General features: G+C 37.1%; 1 protein-coding gene across 1 annotated transcript in view; it reads right to left on the bottom strand.

Annotated features, from left to right (window-relative positions):
• SPIDR (scaffold protein involved in DNA repair) overlaps nucleotides 1-22,428 on the bottom strand; it is a 488,464-nt gene that overhangs the window by 303,124 nt on the left and 162,912 nt on the right. The window contains exon 3 of the mRNA XM_021688483.2: nucleotides 18,626-18,726. Within this exon, the coding sequence (XP_021544158.2) occupies nucleotides 18,626-18,726 (101 nt within the window). The remainder of the gene's footprint in view (nucleotides 1-18,625; nucleotides 18,727-22,428) is intronic.

Here is a 22,428-nt window from a genome sequence, read left to right as displayed (position 1 = left end):
GGCACAGATTCATTAGGATTAGTGTCCTTATAAGAAGATGCACCAGCAGTCTGTCTTTCCCTCTTGTGCACAAAGAAGTCATGTGAGCACACAGCTAGATGCAGCTGTCTATAAGCCAGGAAGAAAGCTCTCACTGGGACTGGATCATGGTGGTTGACACCTTGATCTCAGAATTCCAGCCTCTAAAACTGTGAGAAATAAATGTCTGTTGTTTAAGACCCCTGATCTGTGGCACTTTGTTATGGCAACCTGGGCTGACTGAGACGGGCCATTATAGGTTAACCTTTCCAAGGAGTGAAGTGTATAGGACCACTGAATGTGCATACTGCCCCTTCCACTCTGAGTACTCACAAAGCAAGGTCCTCTTTATTAAAAAACTTCCTCACTTAAAACACCTTATTTCCTAACACTGTAGGTAGTATTTTTGGCCCATAAAATAGGTTTTAAGTGGTGTCCAAAAATCACACTGAAAACAACTTTTAAAAGGTCTTAAGGCTAAAGAGAAAGTATAGAAATAGATATCTAAATATCTCTTCTTTAAATGTAACATCAACTGAAAATAAATCTGTTGAGAAAAATTTCAGGAATCATTAAATAGCAACTAATTGTGGATGATTAGAAGAATGCTCTAGAGTTTGGAGGCTCACACCCACCGTCCTCTAAACAATACTGAAGAAGGCCAGTACTGCATGTGCATCTGTACAGAACAGCACACCCTCTACATGTGGAAACACTATAAATCTGTGTAGCAAGAAGAGCTGAAAATACACTTACTGATGCACTCACTAACAGAGTCCAGGGTGCCGCTACTTCCATGTTATTCTTGATACTTATTCCATATCAACCCTTAACCCACTCCCCCTCAGTAACAACTATTAATACAAAAAATAATGGAATGAAGGTTAACACTTTTATCTCTGAACATTGAAGGAGATAAATTTCCAGCTGCTGTTCTCTATTTTTAATAAAGGATATTCTAATGAACAACTTCAATTCATTAGTTAAGTCACTTTATATTAGGTCAAAATGGGCAAAATCTACAATTAACCAGAGCAGTGCACGTCCTAACGAGTACAGCAAATTCACAACTACTAAACAAAAGTATTTAGTCTTGGGTGCTGTCTCTTTTCAACAACATTATAACAAACACTAACAGGGGAGAGGGGAGGAAAGGAGAAGGGAAATTAGCTTAAGGATTAAAATGAGATGATGTCATGAAAATGCCTCTTTCAAAAAGCATGCAGGGAGAGACCAGAGAGTTCCAATCATGGAAAAAGTGCAAGGGATGTAAAACACGTACAGGGACTCCTTAGTGAAAAATGCTCAGAGTGCTTTTACATGGAAACACCACACAAGACAAGGTAAAACAGCAAGACAGAATTTTAAAAATAGAAAGAACCCAACGTTTAACAATTTCAACTCTTACCAGTAAAGAAAGTGAGGCACAGATCACATGACCCACATAGGCTTTTGGCTCTGGCAGAGTTGGGACCAAAACCAATATCTCCCTACTAGGACCATGTTTGCACTCAGATGTCATGTAATGTTTTTAAACTCACCACTGACATCTATTTATTTATTTCATAAACACTTCTTGAGGTACCAGACACTGGAATTGCTAGGTAAGCCCTATATATTTTTGCAGCACTCTGCTCAGTTATTATTTACTTATACTTTGTATAATTACAGTATAACAAGATACTGGCAGTAAAATTACAGACAAAGAGAGAAAAGTATATTAGGCCCAGTAGCCAAACGTATCATGAAGGACATAGCTGACCCACGAAGGAAGTATTTAGTGTTGTGCACATGTGTGGGGTAGCACAGAATGGGAGCAGTGGGAAATGAGACTACACCAGGTAGGCTGGGCCAAGAATGTGACCAAGAATGCCACACAAGACAGCTTAAAGGTGGTGAACACTTATTCCAACGACAAGAAACAGTCAAAAGAAATTTTAAAGCAGAAGCGTGAAATTACCAGATTTGTCTTTTAGGATGATGACCCTGATAGGCTGAAAATGAGGAAAGGTCAGTGTCAGGGAGACCAGATGGAAACTGACACAATCATCCAGGCATGAGGGACTCTGAGCCTTAACTAGTAGCAGATGGGATAAATGAAGAGATCTGACTTAAGAGACAGTTCTGAGGCTGAATCACCAGAATCTAGGGGTGAGATGGATTGAAAAAAATGTACAGGAAAGTCCAATTGAAAACTGCTCAATCAATAGACCAGGGAAGGCAAGTGCTGGGGCACTGTGGGTCTGTGGAACCTGCAGAATTCTTAGGTGTCGGTGGGGCTGGGGCTGGGCCAAGAAAGGCAGCAGGACACAGAATTACCAAACCTCCTGGCAGTCCTTGGGGAGGCAGCATAGAGATCCTCGATTACCCATCAAGGGCATATAGGACAGGAAGAGGGCTAGGACAGAAGTCTGAGGAACATCTGCTGAAGCTGCACACAAAAGAGGAGCCAGCAAAGAACCAACAAAGAAAATGAACATGAGAAGAGGCAAACCAGGAAGGAGCACTATCCTTAAAAGCAAGGGTGACCAGCTGTGTGAGTGCTGCAGAAAGATAGCAATTAATGGAAATGAAGCATCACACTGGGTGAAAAGGGGTGTGAAAGCAGGCCTCCTGGCCACTCATTTAAATCACTATCACAATACAAGAACACAGCTTCTAATTTTTTTACAACTTTACAAGGCATTTTACTAATCCAAGAACTTGTTTTTCTGTGTGCAGGCTGAAAAGGTTCCCATTTGTTAAGAGGAAAAATTACAACTGCATCTGTTCAGAAAGATAGGTGGGACTGTGTGATGAGCTGGAGCCCATTCTTAGATCACTTTCTTTTAGTACGATTCACACTGGTGACCAAACAGTGCTACCTGGCACTCTTCCTCGGCAATCTCTGCTGAAAGATAGGCACAGACAAGTCTGGGCTTGTCCTCTCAAGCCATCTACTCCAGGCAACAGGTCCCAAGTGCAAAACCTATAACCCCTTTGAAAATAAAAATGAGCTGAAGAAATCTGGAAAACTAGATTGGTGGAAAGGTTAAGACGACAAACATAAGATTTCACAGCATGGACAAATGCCAGTGTGATACTGAACTAGGCTAGAGAGTAAAAAAGACAATTGGTTCAAGAAAGCCAAAAAAAAAAAAAGCTGCCCTGCCAGTATCAATACTTTCCTAATGGTTGAAATCAGGGTTTTTAAGATGTAGATAATGTTCATTATTGACAAGGTCCCAACTGAACACTGCAAATGAATTTTTATTTATTGAACCACATATGGAATGCAACAGGAAACATGTTTTACCTACTACATAATTCATTCAGAATGGGCTAACTGTGCAGTCTTATTTTTGGATCATTTACAACAGAAATAAAGATTCCTTTAAACCTCAGGCCTATGAGAAAACAATCTTAAAACTGTAAACTACTATTCTTCTTTTCATATAAAAAGAAATGGAGACAGCATAAATTAAGTAAATCTACAGGGAAACCGAAAGCATCACTGAATTCTGCTGTGTCACCAAACCACATTTTATAGATTTTTTACATAGAAAAATTCATAAGAAATAACTTATTTTTAAGAATTGAAGGTAAAGAGGCGCCTGGGTGGCTCAGTCGTTAAGCGTCTGCCTTCGGCTCAGGTCATAATCGCAGGGTCCTGGGATTGTGCCCCATGTCAGGCTCCCTGATCAGCAGGGAGTCTGCTTCTCCCTCTCCCACTCCCCCTGCTTATGTTCCCTCTCTCACTCTCTCTCTCTCTCTCTGTCAAAAAAATAAATGAAATCTTAAAAAAAAAAAATGAAGGTAAAAATGGATGTGGCAGAAGCAGCTAAAGTGTGACAGGTACACTAGCTAGAGAGCTGAGTTTGGTATTAAGCATTCCTTCCTCTATTTCTCAGATCCCATCATTTATTTTTAATAAAGTTATGAAATAAATTATGAAAGTCCTCTGTTAACTTACACTTAAAATGATCATTGGAAATTGTAGTTATTTAGGACATGAAATCACAGCTCTAACAGTGGACAAACTAATATCACAGTTTGTTTCCTGACTTGACTACCTCAGCCTAGAGTATTCATGTGAATTCTTCTTGCAGATGATGGCAAAGAACCATATTAAATACCATGGCTACAGTAAAATGTGGGTAGAAAAGAGACAAAATAAAGCTTAGACATGTAATTGGCTTTCTGGTTTTATTGGTTAGAGGGAAGCTGGAGATAATCCAGAGACAGCTCTCTTGACCCCAAAGGAAAGGGGAAGTTAAGAAAAGGAACTATAGCAAACCCTCTCCAGCCAAACTGTAGTTGACCCACACTGAGTAGGTCATAGCAGTGTCCCTTCAATTGAAACTAGGGTGGTAAATAAGGTAGATCAGGGAGTTTAAGAAAAGAATTTAAATGACTTTTTAAAGACTCTGGACTATAAAACCAACAACCCTTCTTCAATCCATGTCATTCTCATTCTGTAAATCTAAATAAACATACACTGTTTTATAAACTTGTCCTATTATGCCCAAAATCCCCTATGTCCCTACAGAAACAAAATATTTAAAAGGCATAAAGTATTGCCCCAAATTGGACAAATTAAATGAACAGGTCACCACAGCTCTCTTTCCTAATTTTAAAAACACCGCTACAGGAGACTTAGATGAAATCATATGTATTTACTAACAATTATTTTTCATCTAAATAAAGGGCTCTTAATTTGCCAATCAACTTGCTTTGGTAGGAATAATCAGCCTAACATTTTCTACCCCAAATTATTCTTTAATTATGAGAAAATATTGCAGCAAAGATAAGTCTTTTAGACACACACATATCTACACAGGATTCTTGATTCTTCTTCCTGCTCACACCACTGTTTCTGTATAGAAAATGCTGGCCCTGACATTCCTTCTTCCTCTCTTGACCACTCAAGCAGTGAGTCTGAAAAATGACCCCATTTTCAGGGGCTCCCCAGCCTCAGAGGGGTCCCTTGAAAGCAATGAGAAAGAGGCAGAGGCCATATTTCTAGCTGCCTGTTCCCAAAAGGGCCAAAGGGACCCTACTTCTCAGGTCCTGCAGCCACTACTCCTGGGGTTGGCCAGAGGGACTCTGGGGGCAGTGGGTGCCCTCAGGACCAGTGTTCTTCCATTCTCAGCCTTCCTTTGCATCAGGAGCACGGAAATGTCTGTGTAAGGTTTGTGCAGGTAACAAGGAGAGCCCCAGGAGGAGTGCCTGATGGGAACTTGTAGTGTCAGAGATTAAAAAACAAAGCCTTTGAGCTTGTTCACAGCTGATCACGCTCAAGGACAAACAACACCTTATACTCTGAGTTTCGAAAACCTGCCTCACTGGAAAAACCAGGCTCATTATTGAGCTATTCACCTCCTGATACAATGGTACACATTTTACTAGTTCATAAGTAAAATCCAAGGTGCTATTTGCTACCTCACATTTTTCTCCCTTCTTCTTTAATTATAAAAGCAATATATTTGATTTTGATAAATTTCTTCTTTTATAAAAGAAATTCTGTCCCAACACCTTTTGCTTTATTTTTATTTTTTTAGATTTTATTTATTTATTTATTTGAGCAAGAGAGAGACAGAGAGAGAGAGCACAAGCAGGGGCAGCAGCAGAGGGAGAGGTAGAAGTAGGCAGGGAGCTTGACACGGGGCTTGATCCCAGGGCCCTGAGATCATAACCTGAGCCAAAGGCAGACGCTTAACCGACTGAGCCACCCAGGCACTCCTCAACACCTTTTCCAATGATAACCTTTGTTTACTGGTTTTCTACAATTTATTTTATAATATTTACTAATACTTCCAAACTGTTATACAATGTGAAGAAAGCCTAAAAGCATTAGAGTTGCTCCAGAGCACTATCCTGAGTATTTATTATAGTTGATCATCAGCAAAAGGAATAGTATATGGATTCCTTCTATTTCTCTTGAAATTGTATAAATAAAATATTCTTCAAGGAGTAATTCACTGTAGTCACTCTCTCTACAATTCCTAAGGACTAATACACTTTATTTCTTCTGGTCTTGTTTCTTTTGTCCGATTTTCCAAAAAGCACTTCAATAAGTAAAATTTTACAGACATTATTAAAACATCTTCAAGTGCAAAATATTGTTTTGTTTCCTTCTAAAGAATAAAGCTTTACTATTTTAAATAAGAAAGCAAGAAATAATTAATTAGGGCGCCTGGGTGGCTCAGTTGGTTAAGCGACTGCCTTCGGCTCAGGTCATGATCCTGGAGTCCCAGGATCGAGTCCCGCATCGGGCTCCCTGCTCAGCAGGGAGTCTGCTTCTCCCTCTGACCCTCCTCCCTCTCATGTTCTGTCTCTCATTCTCTCTCTCTCAAATAAATAAATAAAATCTTTAAAAAAAAAAAAAAGAAAGAAATAATTAATTATAATGCTATAACAGGGTCAGACAGCTATGTCATTGGTGGCAGGAAATATGTTGCTTAACAAAAGCCTGAATAAATGAATAAAAGAAATAAGAGTAGTAAGAGTAATGGTGGTTATAGTGGTACTTACTTTATATGTACATGTTAAGCTGCATGTCTACATTTTCTGGTCTTTTTTCTTTGTGTTATGTTTCAACACAAAATATAATTGAAGAAAAGGAAATATTCACATGGTAAAAAGGCATTTAAATAAAAATTCTGTTGCATCCCGAATTTTCCAAAGGTTTAAATTGTACTTTTATATTTCGTTGCCTGAATATAATATATACTAAGTAAATTGCCTCTTATTGGGCTTCAATAATAACCTTAAGAAATCTTCCAATTATAATGATTTTGCACAAAAGGAAAAACACTTAAAATATGGGCTATTCAGGGGGCCTTCTCACGGAGCCTGCTTCCCCCTCTCCCACTCCCCCTGCTTGTGTTCCCTCTCTCGCTGTGTCTCTGTCAAATAAATAAACAAAATCTTTTTTTAAAAAAATATGGGCTATTCAGGCCAACAGGTACATGAAAAGATGTACAACATCACTAATTACTAGGGAAATGAAAATCAAAACCACAGTGAGATATCACCTCACACCTGTTCGAATGGCTAGCATTAAAAAGAAAAACAGTAACAAATGCTGGCAAGGATGTGGAGAAAAGGAAACCTTTGTACACTGTTGGTGGGGATGTAAATTGATATAACCACTGTGGAAAACAGTATGGAAGTTCCCCCCAAAAAATTAAAAATAGAGGGGCACCTGGGTGGCTCAGTTGGTTAAGTGTCTGTCTTCGGCTCAGGTCGTGATCTCGGTGTCCTGGGATCGAGCCACGCTTCAGGCTCCCTGCTCAACAGGGAGTCTGCTTCTCCCTTTCCCTCTGCCTCTGCCCCGACTCATTCTCTCTCCAATAAATAAATAAAACCTTTTAAAAAAATTAAAAATAGAAATACCATATGATCCGGCAATTCTACTTCTGGGTATTTATTCAAAGAAAGTGAAAACACTAACTTGAAAAGGTATCTGCACTCCCATGTTCAGAGCAGAACTTTTTACAATAGCGGAGATATGGAAACTACCTAAGAGTCCATCAATAGATGAATGGATGAAAAAAATGTGGTATGTGTATGTGTATATATATATATATATATATATATATATATACACACATATACATGCATACATACACACACAATAGAATATATATATATAAAATAATGGAACACTAATGGAATACTATTCAGCTATAAAAAGGAAATATCCTGCCATTTGTGACAACATGGAGGGACCCTGAGGGCATTATGCTAAATGAAATAAGTCAAAGAAAGAAAAATATTGTATGATCTCATTAATATGTGGAATCTAAAAAAAATAAAAACAAAACAAAAAACAAAAAATACCCAAATTCACAGCGAGAGATCAGATTTGTGGTTACCAGAGGTGGAAGGGAGCACACACGTGTGCACACATGCATGTGCATGCATGTGTGTGTGTGTGTGTGTGAGGGGAATTGGATGAAGATTATCAAAAGGTATAAACTTCCAGTTATAAGATATATAAGTACTAGGGATGTAACCTACAAAAGTGACTACAGGTAATGCTAAAACAGTAAATCCTAATAGTTCTCATCATAAGAAAAAAATATTGTTTTTCTTTTTTATTTTTTTAAAGATTTTATTTCTTTATTTGACAGAGAGAGACACAGTGAGAGAGCGAACACAAGCAGGGGGAGTGGGAGAGGGAGAAGCAGGCTTCCCGGCTGAGCAGGGAGCCTGATGCGGGTCTCGATCCCAGGACCCTGGGATCTGACCTGAGCCTAAGGCAGACGCTTAACGACTCAGCCCTCCAGGCGCCCCTCCTTTATTTTTTTAATATCTATATAAGATGATAGATGTTAACTGAACTTATTGTAATTTTATGATATTTGTATGGCAAATATTTATGCTGTATACCTTAAACTTATACATTGCTTTTCTCAATGAAACTGGGGAAAAAAAAAAACAGGAAAAAACTGGGCTCTTCAAAATCTCAGTTAAACAAAATATAATTTTTCTGGCAAAAATTACTAAAGAACAAAACCTCTAATGTTTCATAAGTAGTTAGCCATCTTCCTTTGATAATCTGTCCTAGAACATAGAGGCCATAGGTACCCATTATAAATCTGAAGCTGTCTTCCATGGCCTGTCTAGTGTGTAGTGCCCACTCTCACCCCCTCACAAATCCTTTACTATGCCAACCTGCACCTATATTCTTTCTTTGCTTATCATCTACCCACTGAAATAGAAGTTCTATATGTGCAATGACCAGATCTTGCTTATTCATGGTGCACAGTGTCTCGTACACAGTAGTCCCTCAATAAGCACTTGTTGAATTAATAAATAAACAATTACCTGTCTAGCTCCTTATTTGTGACCCTCTCCTGCAAACATCCATTTCCACCACGAGATTCTAAGCACCAGTAAAGCAGGAGTATGGGAAAAGAACATGGATTTCATATAACTAAAACCAAAACAGAAATATAGGCACAGGGGCACCTGGATGGCTCATCTGTCGGTTAAGCATCTGCCTTCAGCTCAGGTTATGATCCCAGGGTCCTGGGATCGAACCCTGCATGGGGCTCCCTATTCTGCGGAAAGCCTGCTTCTCCTTCTCCCTCTGCCTTCCACTCCCCCTGCTTGTGCTTTCTCTGTCAAATAAATAAATAAAATCTTAAAAAAAAAAAAAAAGGAAAGGAAAGAAAGAAAGAAATACAGGCACAAAAAATTTTCCTCTGCATAAATGTTGTACATGACAATTTTATAGAAAAAGACACTAAATATTACTTAGTTGTTTACCTTCTACAATACAACTTAAAGGAGAATCAATGTTTTCAATTAGCTAATTGAAGCGACCTTAAACACCCAAAAAAGCTCCCCAAAACAAAAAACCCCACCCCACATTGTTTGTTTAACAATAGGCAGTGAAAAACAGGATTTAAAATAGTGGTCCTGTCTCCCATTCCCAAATCAGCTTTCTTCATTTAACAAACAATTTCTGATTCTATGGACTAACAATAGAACATTCTGGGTACTTTTATAATCTGGAAGGCATAGTGCAGTTCTGAAGGGTTCTGGAGATGATTGGTGACATGAAGAAGTGTGTAGGCACTGCCTCACTCAGTGCTTGGTGGGAAGGAGCATTCATTGGGAGCCATCACTTATATTATCTGCATCAATCTGAACTCCAGTCTCACCTATTTGCATCATCTCTGAAAAACTTTCAAGTCTGGTATCCAGAAATCCAAGAAGAAATAACAAATGGCAATTTTCCCCCTAAATTCAGAGACTGTTCTCTGGAGGAGAAAAGAACAACAAATAAAAACAAAAACCCCGTAAAAAAATAACAAAACCTTTGAAGGGGACATGTCTAATAAAATGTGACATTGGAAAAACAATAAGGAAGTGAATATAATTTTGTAAAAATCATGGTGGGAAAATTAAGGAAATAATTATTCTCAATGCAAAGAGACTAGGAAATTAAAATAATAAGAGAAAAGAGAAAATAAGAACTCCTGAAATCTGAACATATTTACTTTAAACAGATACACTAATAGTGCACAGCTATCTAATAGAGTATGGCAGTTGAATAACTCTGTGAATTTTAAGGAGACTCAGTACCTTGTCCAGGTGAACCAGCATGGGCATTCTACCAACTAACTGGGGAGAGGTTCCTGAGGGGCTGGCTTAGTGGTGTAAGTGGAAAGCAAGGTTTCCCTGGTGGCAGTATCAAGATGCTGTTGAGCAGTGTGGGAGAAAGGCACTACAGAAGTTATAATGTTTTGTGGCCTACACTTCACAAAATTTCAGCTGACCGTGACCCAGTGGCAAAAAAAAAAATAATAATAATAATAAAAATGCTAATACAAAAGCTATTAAATACTAATACCAATATGAATAACTAAATTTATTCTTTGCTCTTATAATACTAATGTAAGCTCAAGACAACATATTTATTATGTTTGAAACACATACACATGCACAGAAAACCTACATCATTTTTACCTTCTCAAGCATATCAAAGGGTGTTCCAAAGTGAGAACTCACACACACATGCTTAGTGACCACTCTCAACATATTTGATAGCCACAAGTTGAGGAAAAAGAAAATTCAGAGAGAATTCTGCTTTGGACACCAGTAAATGCTACTGCACTTCACTGATTTTACTTGTTTTCTCCAACCCCACCCCACAATCTTTCTCAAATTTAGAGTGAAGTTTTCAGAACAAAAATCTCATAGTGAAAAATAATTTATCTGAAGAACTTTTTTTTTTTTTTTCCCACTTACCTTTTTTCCCCCCTACTCTCTTCCTAAGCAATACAAGGAGTTCACAGGTTTTGTCCATCCAAGAATATCCTTAACTATTTCTGGTTTAAAAAACTTAGATATCAAACATTGTGAATGTATTTGTCAAGCTCTTACTAAACACAGGTTGAACAAGGGATCGGGGCATAGACTTTGCTACACTCACATCTCCAGAACTCAGTCATGCCACAGGCATATATTCTCAGTGCCTGCCTGGATGTGCCTCCCAACAACCTAGCTAGAACAAGATGGGCTATGATCATAAGCCACTGACAGTCTGATGCAAATCTGGCTCTGCTACCTGCTGGCCAGACACACGGGGCTGTGCCTGTCCACATTCTCTTCATCTTTAAATAGTATCAGAAGACCTAACTGGAAGGGTTATTGTTAGGATTAAATGGATTAACAAGCACTTGAAATGCTTTGGATATCACGTAATAAAAACTGGCCATCACAAAGCAGTGTTGGAAAACTGTTGCCTCTCAAAAAGGAAGAAGAAAAATAGAATGGTTCCTGAAGAGAAATCTAGGAAATATTTTTCTTCTGCTCTATAATCATCCATTCCCTATTCCACAGCCACATTTCAAAATGCATTTCTAAGGCATCACTTGGAAGGTGGGCGAGGGGTGGGGATGGGCAAAATAGACAAAGGGGAGTATGAAGTCCAGTTACAAAATAAGTAAGTCATGGAAATGAAAAGTACAGCACAGGGAACATAGTTAGTATAGTTAACAAAATAATGTAATAATATTGTATGGTGACAGACGGCAACTACACTTATGGTGAGCACTAAGTAATGTACAGAATTACCAAATCATTAGGTTGTACACCTGAAACTAATATAACATATCTTAATTACACTTCAATAAATTTTAAGAAAATTCAGTCATGGCCTCCAGGCCTTGAGTGGTCAGGCCTCTGGCCCCCTCTTCTCTGCCTGTCAACTCACACACCCATCTACATTAGCATTTATGTGCAGCACACACACTTCTCTGTCTTTAAACGGCCAACCTCAGTCCCTCCTTAATGGTCACAAAAAAAAAAAAAGAAAAAAGAAAAACAGCCAAGGAAATAGGCACACATTTAAAATTTATTCAAGTCTGAAGAACCTTGAGATATGTCTTTTATACTGAAATGTACTCAAAGGTAGAAACAGGGAAAACAAAACTGATTATTAAATGGTATAAGTGGGAGTTATAAAATAGCCCAGAAAAGTAAGCTATACATGAGGGAAGCAAAGAAAAATTAAAATCCACAAAGCAAAGGTGTTAAAGAAATTTTTATGTTATGTTAGAAATATTCAGTGAAATATTTGATATTAACATGCAACGTCTTATAAAACTAGACATGCAGGGGCACTTGGGTGGCTCAGTTGTTAAGCGGCTGCCTTTGGCTCAGGTCATGATCCCAGGGTCCTGGGATCGAGCCCCGCATCGGGCTCCCTGCTCGCTGGGAAGCCTGCTTCTCCCTCTCCCACTCCCCCTGCTTGTGTTCCTTCTCTCGCTGTGTCTCTCTCTGTCAAATAAATAAATAAAATCTTAAAAAAACAAAAAACAAGGGGCGCCTGGGTGGCTCAGTCGTTAAGCGTCTGCCTTCGGCTCAGGTCGTGATCCCGGGGTCCTGGGATCGAGCCCCGCATCGAGCTCCCTGCTCGGCGGGAAGCCTGCTTCTCCCTCTCCACTCCCTCTGCTTGTGTTCCTGCTCTCGCTATCTCCCTCTCTGTCAAATAAATAAATAAAACCTTTAAAAAAAAAAAAAAAACAACTAGACATGCACTTACTATAACACCTGGTAATTTCTCCCCTGATCATTCATATCAGAAAAAGAAAAACCTATGTTCACTCAAAAAGTTGTACACTAATGTTCATAGCACCTTTATTTGTAATAGCCCAAATATGGAAATGATCAAAATGTCCCTCAGCATGTGCACAGTTAAATGAACTGGTACATTCATATCATGGACTACTACTCACCAATAAGAGGAAGTTGACTATTGATATACATACAAACTTGGATAAATCTTGAAGGAATTATGCTGAGTGAAAAAAAGCCAATCCCGAAAGGTTACACACCATATTATTCCATTTGTATAACATTTTTGAGATGACAAAACTACGGAAATGGTGAGATTAGCAGTTGTGAGGTGTTAGAGAGGAGGGTAGGAAAGAGGTGGCTGTGGCTGTAAAAGGGTAACGTGAGGAATTCTTGTGGTGATGGACTGTTCTGTATCCAGACTGTGGTGATGGGCACCTTAGTCTATACATGATAAAATTATATAAAACACACACACAAACTCACAAGTATATGTAAAACTGGTAAAATCTGAATAAGGTCAGTGAATTGTATCCTGGATTCATATCCTGGTTGTGCTATCATAATATAGTTAGGAAAGATGTCATTGTTGGAGGAAAGCAGGCGAAGGGCACAGAAAATCATTCTGTATTGTTTCTTACAACTGCATGAGTTACATGTCAATCTACAGCTATCTCAAAATAAAAAGCTTTCAAAAAAGGCAGAAAGATGTGTTGGAGACAATCACTCAAACGTTTCAAATCAATAAGGAAGTGCACACCCCTCCGCATTATGGATTAATTAGATAATACTCTTCAAATGGGAACAAATGTAAGAAGAAAGGCCTCAAGTAAATAATTACAATTGACACATTAATTTTGTAAACCATTACTTCTCATGTCTGAAAAAGATAAAGATAGACTGAGTGAGATATGCTATACTTAATATCTAACCAAAAGCCAAGATGTGGTTCATAAAAGTACTACTAATTCCTAGATTTCTCAGTAAACCCATTAGAAGAAGGGAAAGCCAAGCCCGATGTATTCACCTGTTCAGTCAAAATTAACCTAGAATGAATAATCCACTTCCGTGTGTGAGAAATAAAATGGAACTCTGACTGCAATACCTTGTAAACCCAAAGGTACATCCAAACCCTAAGGAAGAGGAGGAGAAGCTGATTTTGCAGAATAATGCAGTGTCTCTTTCTTTTCCCCATCTATTGAGTGCTGACTCTGTCCTGCAGCTGTATGTGCTCCCATGAAGTATCAGATTTATTGTTAGCACAAGCTCAATAGTTGAGGTACTACTATTACACTCACTTATGATAGGGAAATTAAGAGGCTCAGAGAGTTTAGATTAATAATATAGATATCTTAATAAATCCATCATTAAATCTCAGCTATTTACTAAATTTTCATTCTTGGGATTGGGGTTAGAAGGAACTACCTCTATTTACTATTAATACATTTTTCTTTTATTTACTCAGTTACTATAAATATGTAGAAATAAGAAATGTAAACTGAAAGAAAAAGCTTCTGCCAGGCCATAAAGTAAACAAAATAGTGAAATTTTCTTCCTAATACATGTTTATAATAAGTTATATCAAAAGGAGTGAGAAAAATGGCAGGACGTATTACAAGACACCAAGAAGAGGATCTAATAGACCTGAAAAATAAGAAATTCATCTAAAAGAAAGGGAAAATAAAATCCAAATCTCAGTCGGTAGAGAACATGACTCTTGATCTCAGGGTTATCAGTTTGAGCCTCAGGTTGTGCATGGAACCTACTTAAAAAACAAAAGAAAGTAAAACCATTGGAGATGGGCACATTCATATACCAAAGTAATGGATTCATTTTTGACTCTGTGTTTTTGTTTCATTTTGCCTTTGTCCTTTATTCATGGTATAATTGATATACCCTCTATCCCCAAATTATAAGGGACAGTCCAAATAAACTATTTGGTGCTTCTGAGCCAAATAAAAGGTCATATTTCTCCCCTTCATTTCAGGCACAAAATCACACTTGTTTGACTTGATATTTTCCTATTCCAACTTCCAGAAGATAACTGTCTCTAGTCTGTGCTTGACAATTTGGTCAATTCACTGTAATGAGAAACCTGGACAACAATGTAGAATGACTTCTAGTATATATTAACATGAATAATTAAGAAGACAGTCTGCCACCTCCCTATCAAAATCATAAGATTTTAGGGTATCCTACACAAGATTCATGATTTATAACCTTCAAATTTATGTCCTAGACTCCTTAAAATAGTGCTGTCTCAAGAACGTGATATGGAGGGCACCTGGGTGGCTCAGATGGTTAAGCGTCTGCCTTCGGCTCAGGTCATGATCTCAGGGTCCTGGGATCGAGTCCCGCATCGGGCTCCCTGCTCCTCGGGAGCCTGCTTCTACCTCTGCCTCTCTCTCTCTCTCTCTGTCTGTCATGAATAAATAAATAAAAATCTTAAAAAAAAAAAAAAAAAGAACGTGATATGGACCTTCACACTGAAAGACTACTTTTTCCCCAAATAAAATCACATTTTATCAGTATTTCTAATTTGCTGGTTCCTTAATCACTTGCCTTCTTAAATCCTTCCTCCAGCCCAAACAGATCATCTAATGAAGGCCCACACAGATTGGTGAATAAGAACATGGACTACAGAGATAACCTCAAACCTGGGCTTACTCATCTATACCATATATTCATTCGATCTACAGCTTTTTTCTTTTTTTAATTTATTTATCTGAGAAAGGGGGAGAGAGAGAGAGAGAAAGAGAGGGAGAACGAGCAGGGGGAGCAGCAGCCTCCCTGCTGAGTAGGAACTCCAATGTGGGGCTCGATCCCAGGACCCTGGGATCATGACCTGAGCGGAAGGCAGGTGCTTAACCAACTGAGCCACCCAGGTGCCCTGACCTACAGCTTTTTCATCTGGAAAATAAGGAAAGCAAATTGAATCTTAGAGCATTATTTTGCATACTAAATGATTTAATATGTAGTAAGCCCTCAGCATTATACCTACCATACAGTAAACCTTCAAATGTGATACAACAATGACAAGGACAATGTTGAAGGAGGAAAGAAGAAGCTATTTTTCTCCAATTATTATTAGGAATTTATGGTCCAAATTAAAGTTTGTCCAACTCTTCCTCTCATCTTGATGATATTTACAATATTGCAAGGCTATAAAGTCAACAAAATTCAGGACAGATACCATACTGGACACAGAAAGTCCAATCTGGGGTGTTTGTTTATTCCTTAATGTAATATCAAGAGCAAATTGGTAGAGGAGTGAAAAAATTATTTTTATGAGGCAGAAAGTGATCCCACTGAAAGAGCATGACACTGGCAGTCAGGTGGCTAGGGTTCTAGCCCTGTTTCTTCCGTTAATCTGAATAATCAGAGCAAGTCATTTCCCTCTTCTAGGCCACATACTCTCTCCATCCCCCAAAAAGGAGCTGATACTATAAGATTTTTAAGAACCCTCAAGAATTAACATTCTACCTTTTTGTTAGGGAAAGGAAAAAAGGCTGTGGCATGAACACTAATGTAGCATATAGATGGCACTTCCAATGTTCAGCCTTTTAAGTGTACAGTGGCCAGACTCCAAGGAAAAGCTAAGTATCCCAGTTACTCTGTTTGCCATCCTCTTCTTGTCCTCCGTTCTTCCCATCTTGTTTTTACCATTTTGTGGCTTATGACCCTATCCCAACCTCTCAATGTAAAGCTAGTCTATATCACTAAGAAATAAAAGTTGTCGTACTGAAATTTAATAACTTAAATATTTATATCCACTCAAAAAGAAATCCGCTTACTATTCTCTTATATGATTACTTCAAAGGAAGGGAGGCAAAAGCAGAACAGGAACAAAGAGAAATAGATGGCAAAGCCTTGCTTTTCTGGTTCAAGCAGAACAAAAGAAATTTTAAATGCATAGAATCCCAAACTAAATTGAAAATGACACAAAGCTAAACAGAACTAGTTAGAGGTGGAGGTGAATAGATTATAGGAGAAAGTGATCTCTCAAGGACATGCATATTTGAGAGGTTAAGTATGTATATATAAGTATTTATAAATAGGAGAACATGAAAGATCACTAAAATTAGATAATATATTATTAAACCATAAATGGTACTTGTTAATTTTTATTAAATAAGTCTTAATAGAAAAAGATCACAAGTTAATCATAGGGCTAGTATAGTGCTATTTATTATATTCTACTTCAACACTGATTAGTTCCAGGACGGATACATGTCTCAGCAGATCAATGAAAATCACTTCAGAATTTCTGGTAAAATACTGAAAAAGAAAGCCTTCTTTTTATCGGACTTGTAGCTGTGAGTTACCACATGGAAAAGACCTAACAACCTTTTCAGACCAATATACCTGAAGCATGAAATCTTCTCCCTGTGGCTTTCAATTATAAGCACTATTAAATTCTTTTTTGTGCTTAAGCCAGAGTATTACTGACTTCCCTGAGTAATACAACTTGTCAACCTTTATATATGCTTGGCTTTCTGACTAATCAAATGAGTTGTAAAGATGATTATTTAATATAATCCTTATTTTAAAAAAATGACAAGATACAAAGTAATAAATGTAACAACAGGCTGATCCATAGCACCGTGTAACAAAAAAAGTATTCTTGGGTCATCCTGATATGTATTATAGTACTCTAATACAAGAATGTGAAAGAGAAAAGACAGTTGCTAAAAGATAGCTGGAAAGGATTTTATTTTATTTTATATTTTATTTTATTTTTTTATTTTATATTTTATTTTTAATTATTTTATTTTATTTTATTTATTTTTAATTTAATTTAATTTTAATTTTATTTTATTAAGATTTATATATTTGAGAGAGAGACAAACAAATGAGTGGAGAAGAGGGAGAGAATATCCAAGCAGACTCCCGCTGAGCATGGAGTCCTATGTGGGACTTGATCTAATGACCCATAAGATCAGGACCTGAGACAAAACCAAGAGTCAGGCACTTAACTGACTGAGCCACCCAGGCACCCCTATTTTATTTTTAAGATTTTAAAATTTTAAGTAATCTCTACACCTAACCTGGGGCTCAAACTCACAACTCTGAGATCAAGAGTCAGATGCTCCATCAACTGAGACACCCAGGTGCCAGCTGAGAAGTATTTTAAAGATAATAAATGAGATCAGACTTAAAAAAAGTCTTCCAGAGAAATGTGCAAGAGTTGACAACATACTAGTTCAGTATTCTACCTAGCACTCTTGTTCTATTTTGCATGCTAACATTTGCCAAAATAACCTGTGAGCCATTCCAAGGATCCCCCTGGAGAGAAAACTATTAATAGATTTGGAATAGACACCATGTTCACCCACTTCTTCCCCACCTCCTGATGGAGAGACCACTCAGGAAGAAACCATGAAAAAGAACACAGTCTCACAGGAAAGGAAGCTTTTCTAGGTATATGAAATATTTTTAAGATCAAACAGTTTGTTAAGAAACAAGAGTTTCCAGTCACTTGCTTGTAGTAGCAACTTTCAAACTACATCTTGCAACTCATTAGAAGGACCCTACATCAATTTAGTGAGACTAGGATTATGGTAAAAATAAAAGAGAATGAAGAGTATATCAAACTTAGTAAGGTTAGTGCTGTTTATAAAATGTTTGTTTCAGGGGTGTGCGTGTGTGTGTGTTTGTGTGTGTGTGTGTGTGCATGTAAGTCATGTGTGCACTGGGAGAAGATATAAGATGTATTTCTTACTAGGGGTCGCAGTCACAAAAGTCTGAAAGCTACTGGCTTTCAGATACAGCAAAAGATACAACAAAAGAAAGGCCTAATACAGAACCCTCCAAGTAAGATCAATAATAAGTCTTCTATTGAACTGTGAGAAGTTCTATGGGGAGGGATCAGTAGACCTTGTAAGAACGGACTCATCTTTCAGAAAAATTTCTGAGACCTAAAGGACACCTGAAGAAAAAGAAAACATCATGAAAATAGTAATGATCAAATAAAATACTTTCAATTGGCACATTCTTTACCCACAGTCTCAGATGTCAGTGCAGGCCTTACCTGAAAGTGTCTTTTGGTAAGAAACACACTGATGTCTCCACAAAGAAATGGCAGATCTCTCTCGATTCTGCAGGCCATTTAGTCTTTCTGCTAGCCCGCCTCTGTTTAATGAATTATAATGTATTAAGTTAGTTAAAAGAAATGCTTCAAAATAGTTGGAACATTTATATTTTATACTCTCCAACCAGAAACAAATAGATAAAACATACAAATCCTAACTTATTTGGCATTACATCGTCTTCCTAGAGGCCCAATCCTCCTAGATCAGTAATCTTTTTAAAGATTTCTTGGAAGCTCGGTTTCTGGATTCTTAGAAATACAAGCTACTTTCAGATCGATTTGACTTCCTTTCTATTCTTTCCTAGTTTATTTATCCCATAAACATATACGGATCACTTCTTTCCTGTTCTACCTAGCAAAGTGCTAGATGCCAGGAATGCAAAGAAGGCAATGAGCCATGCCATGGGGGAGCCTCACAATCTGACAAAACATATAAATTAAAGTGTGGTTAGAATTGTAGTCAAGAATAAAACCTGCAAATTGCTGATAGGCAGAACATTAAATAAGAAAATTTGGGTATGGGCTTATTATTTGGACCACAGAGACAATTGAGTATTAATCACAAGCACACAGCAAGGATACCAACATTATAAAAATAAAAAAAACTTCCATGTATGGCAAGAAGATGATTCATAAAAATGGACATACTTCATAAAAACCCTTCCCCATCAATGAATAATATATATATTATACCATTATATATTACTACACTAATATATCAATTATATTATTATAATATTTATATATTATATATAATATACATTATATATTATAATTACATATTGTTATATAATTACATTGTTATATATTATATGATATAATAAATATAATAAGTATATTTTATATTAACATAATACAATGCTTATATTAACATATTAAATCATATATAATATGTATATTCATTTATATGTATATTATAAATATATATGAACATATATAAATATTTTTGATTCAGTAAACTACCTAGGGTCAGAGAAGTCAGCAGATCCTAACACATCTGTGCTCTCAAGAAAAGTCAGGTTCAGTTGTTAACCACCATATGACCACATGCTACATAATTTATCAATATATTATCTCATACAATTATGTACCAGCTCACTGATCGTTTCAGTACACAGATAACGTACTGAAGATAGATAAAAGAGATCATTTTATTCTAATAATATACCTTTATAAAGAAAGAACAAATATCAATAATTACCAAATAGATGAAAAAACCAGAGCTTAGAGAGAGGTTAAGGAAATTCTCCAATATTACATAACTAGCCAGATGATGAAATAAGTTGTTGAAACCAGAAAAGACTTATCATAGTGCCCAGCATTTAAACCTTCAAGAAATAGTCATTGGTGTTACTGATTTTGTTATGATTTTTACTTGCACCTTATGCTCTTTCCACTGAAATGACTGAAAGGTCTTATTTTTATACATATTATGTATATTATCATACTACCTACTTTGTTTTTCTTTTTCTTTTTTTTTTTTAAAGATTTTATTTATTTTTTAACAGAGAGAGAAACAGCGAGAGGGAACACAAGCAGGGAGAGTGGGAGAGGGAGAAGGAGGCTTCCTGCCGAGCAGGGAGCCCGATGTGGGACTCCATCCCAGGACCCTGGGATCATGACCTGAGCCGAAGGCAGACGCTTAACGACTGAGCCACCCAGGCGCCCCCCTACTTTGTTTTTCTATAGACACTTGTTTTCCAGTGACACTATTATTTCTAAATGTGTAGTATATAAATATATATATATAATTCTCATAATCACAAATATGCCAAAGAACCTCTACTTTATAAAAATGTCTATCTCTACTTAATGTATGTGTAAGCTCCGCTTCATAGCCTTCTGTTTACAGAAAGTAACTCATTTATACTCCTTCTCTAAACAACATTATAAAAGTAGGTACTATTGTCATCTTCATTTTACACATGATAAACTGAGGCACTGAGAAATTAACACCTATGCAAGGTGAGACATGTAATAAGTGGCACACCTGGATGCACACCCAGGCAGTCTGGCTCCAGAGTTCATAAGCTTAGCTTCAATGATATATCAACTGCCTCTTAGAGAGTACTACTTAAAAAGAAACTCATAATAAATACAGAAAAAAAGCAAAACACTGTATTTTTTGTACAATGATCTAGAAAGTTATTTGTCAAATGTTGGTTTTTCAATCCTATGACTGTGAAGAAAAGAAAAAAGAAAAAAAGAAAAAATGCAATCTGAAAGCAGTATATGGTTAAGGCCACATCCCCAAGTAAACTGTAGAATCTCACAAGTAAACTGTAGGAATTATAATATGAAAAGTCAAAAGATAGAGTAAAAATAAATGCAGAACAGTTCTCTGCATGTGGGACTATCTAGAGCCATAAGATAGAATCAGCATTTGAGCTTGCTTTTAGTTATTAGGAACTGTACTGATGCTTCACAGGATATCTCTGTTCCAATCTGCCCAGAGAAATTCTCATCATATGCAACAAAACTTAGGAATGGAAACACCATGACTTCTATTCAACAATCATAATTCTAGTAAAAACCTGTACCACATTATTTTTTTTTAAGATTTTATTTATTAATTAGAGAGAGAGAGAGTGCAAGCTCGAGAGAGCACAAGCAGGGGGAGCAGCAGAGGGAGAGGGAGAAGCCAACTCCCCAATGAACAGGGAGCCTGACCTGGGGCTCGGTCTCAGGAAAGGCAACTGCTTAACTGACTGAGCCACTCAGGCACCCCCACACCACATTATTTAAAAAAAAAAAAAGTCACGCAGGCAGTTCAATAAGGCTCTGTTTGTATACATACAAATTAACTTTTTTTTTTTAAGTTCCACTGAAGTATAATTGACAGATATACTAAGATATTTAAAGTGTATATTGTGGTGATTTGATATAAATTGTGAAAGGATTCCTCCCATCTAGTTAATTAACAAACCCATTACCACACATATTTAACTTTTGTGTGTGTGTATGAGAATATTAAAGCTCTACTCTCTTAGCAAATTTCAGTTGTACAATACAATGTTAACAACATTAGTCACTGTGTTTTACTTTTTCTTTTTACACTAATGCCAGATTTTTTTGTTGTTGTTCTTCAATCTGAAAACTATTATAGGTTATCAAAGCTCAAAGGTAGTAGCTATTACTGTATTTTACTTTAAATCCTCAGAACTTATTCATCTTTTACTTTAAATCCTCAGAACTTGTTCATCTTATACCTGGTACCCTTTTACCACATTCTCCATATATACACAACTGGCACTGGCAACCACTTTCTTACTCTCTGTTTCTATGAGTTTGACTTCTTTTTTGTTTTTAGATTCCACTTAATAAGTGATACCATGCAAGTACTTATCTTTCTCTGTCTGGCTTATTTCACTTTGCATAATGCCCTGAAGGTCCACCTTATGTTGTCACAAATGGCAGGACTCCCAGCTTTCTCATGACTGTATAATATTCATGTGTGTGTGTGTATGTGCGCGCGCACGCACGCGTGCACATCACATCTTATCCATTTATCCACCGGCTGAGATTAGGTTGTTTCCACATATTAACTATTCTGAATAATGCTATGATAAACATGGGAGTGCAAATATTTCTTTGATATCCTGTTTTCATTTCTTATAGATTTACTACTGAACAGTGAACTGGTAGATCATAAGATAGTTCTATATTTAACTTTTTTCTTAAGAAATCGCCATACTGTTTTCCATAGTGGCTGTACCAATTTACATTCCCACCAACAGTGCACA

This window comes from Neomonachus schauinslandi, chromosome 4 (genome assembly GCF_002201575.2).
Source record: "Neomonachus schauinslandi chromosome 4, ASM220157v2, whole genome shotgun sequence".
In the NCBI taxonomy this organism is placed as follows: domain Eukaryota; kingdom Metazoa; phylum Chordata; class Mammalia; order Carnivora; family Phocidae; genus Neomonachus; species Neomonachus schauinslandi.
Note: the sequence above shows the minus strand (reverse complement) of the source record. Positions and strands in the feature narration are given on the sequence as shown.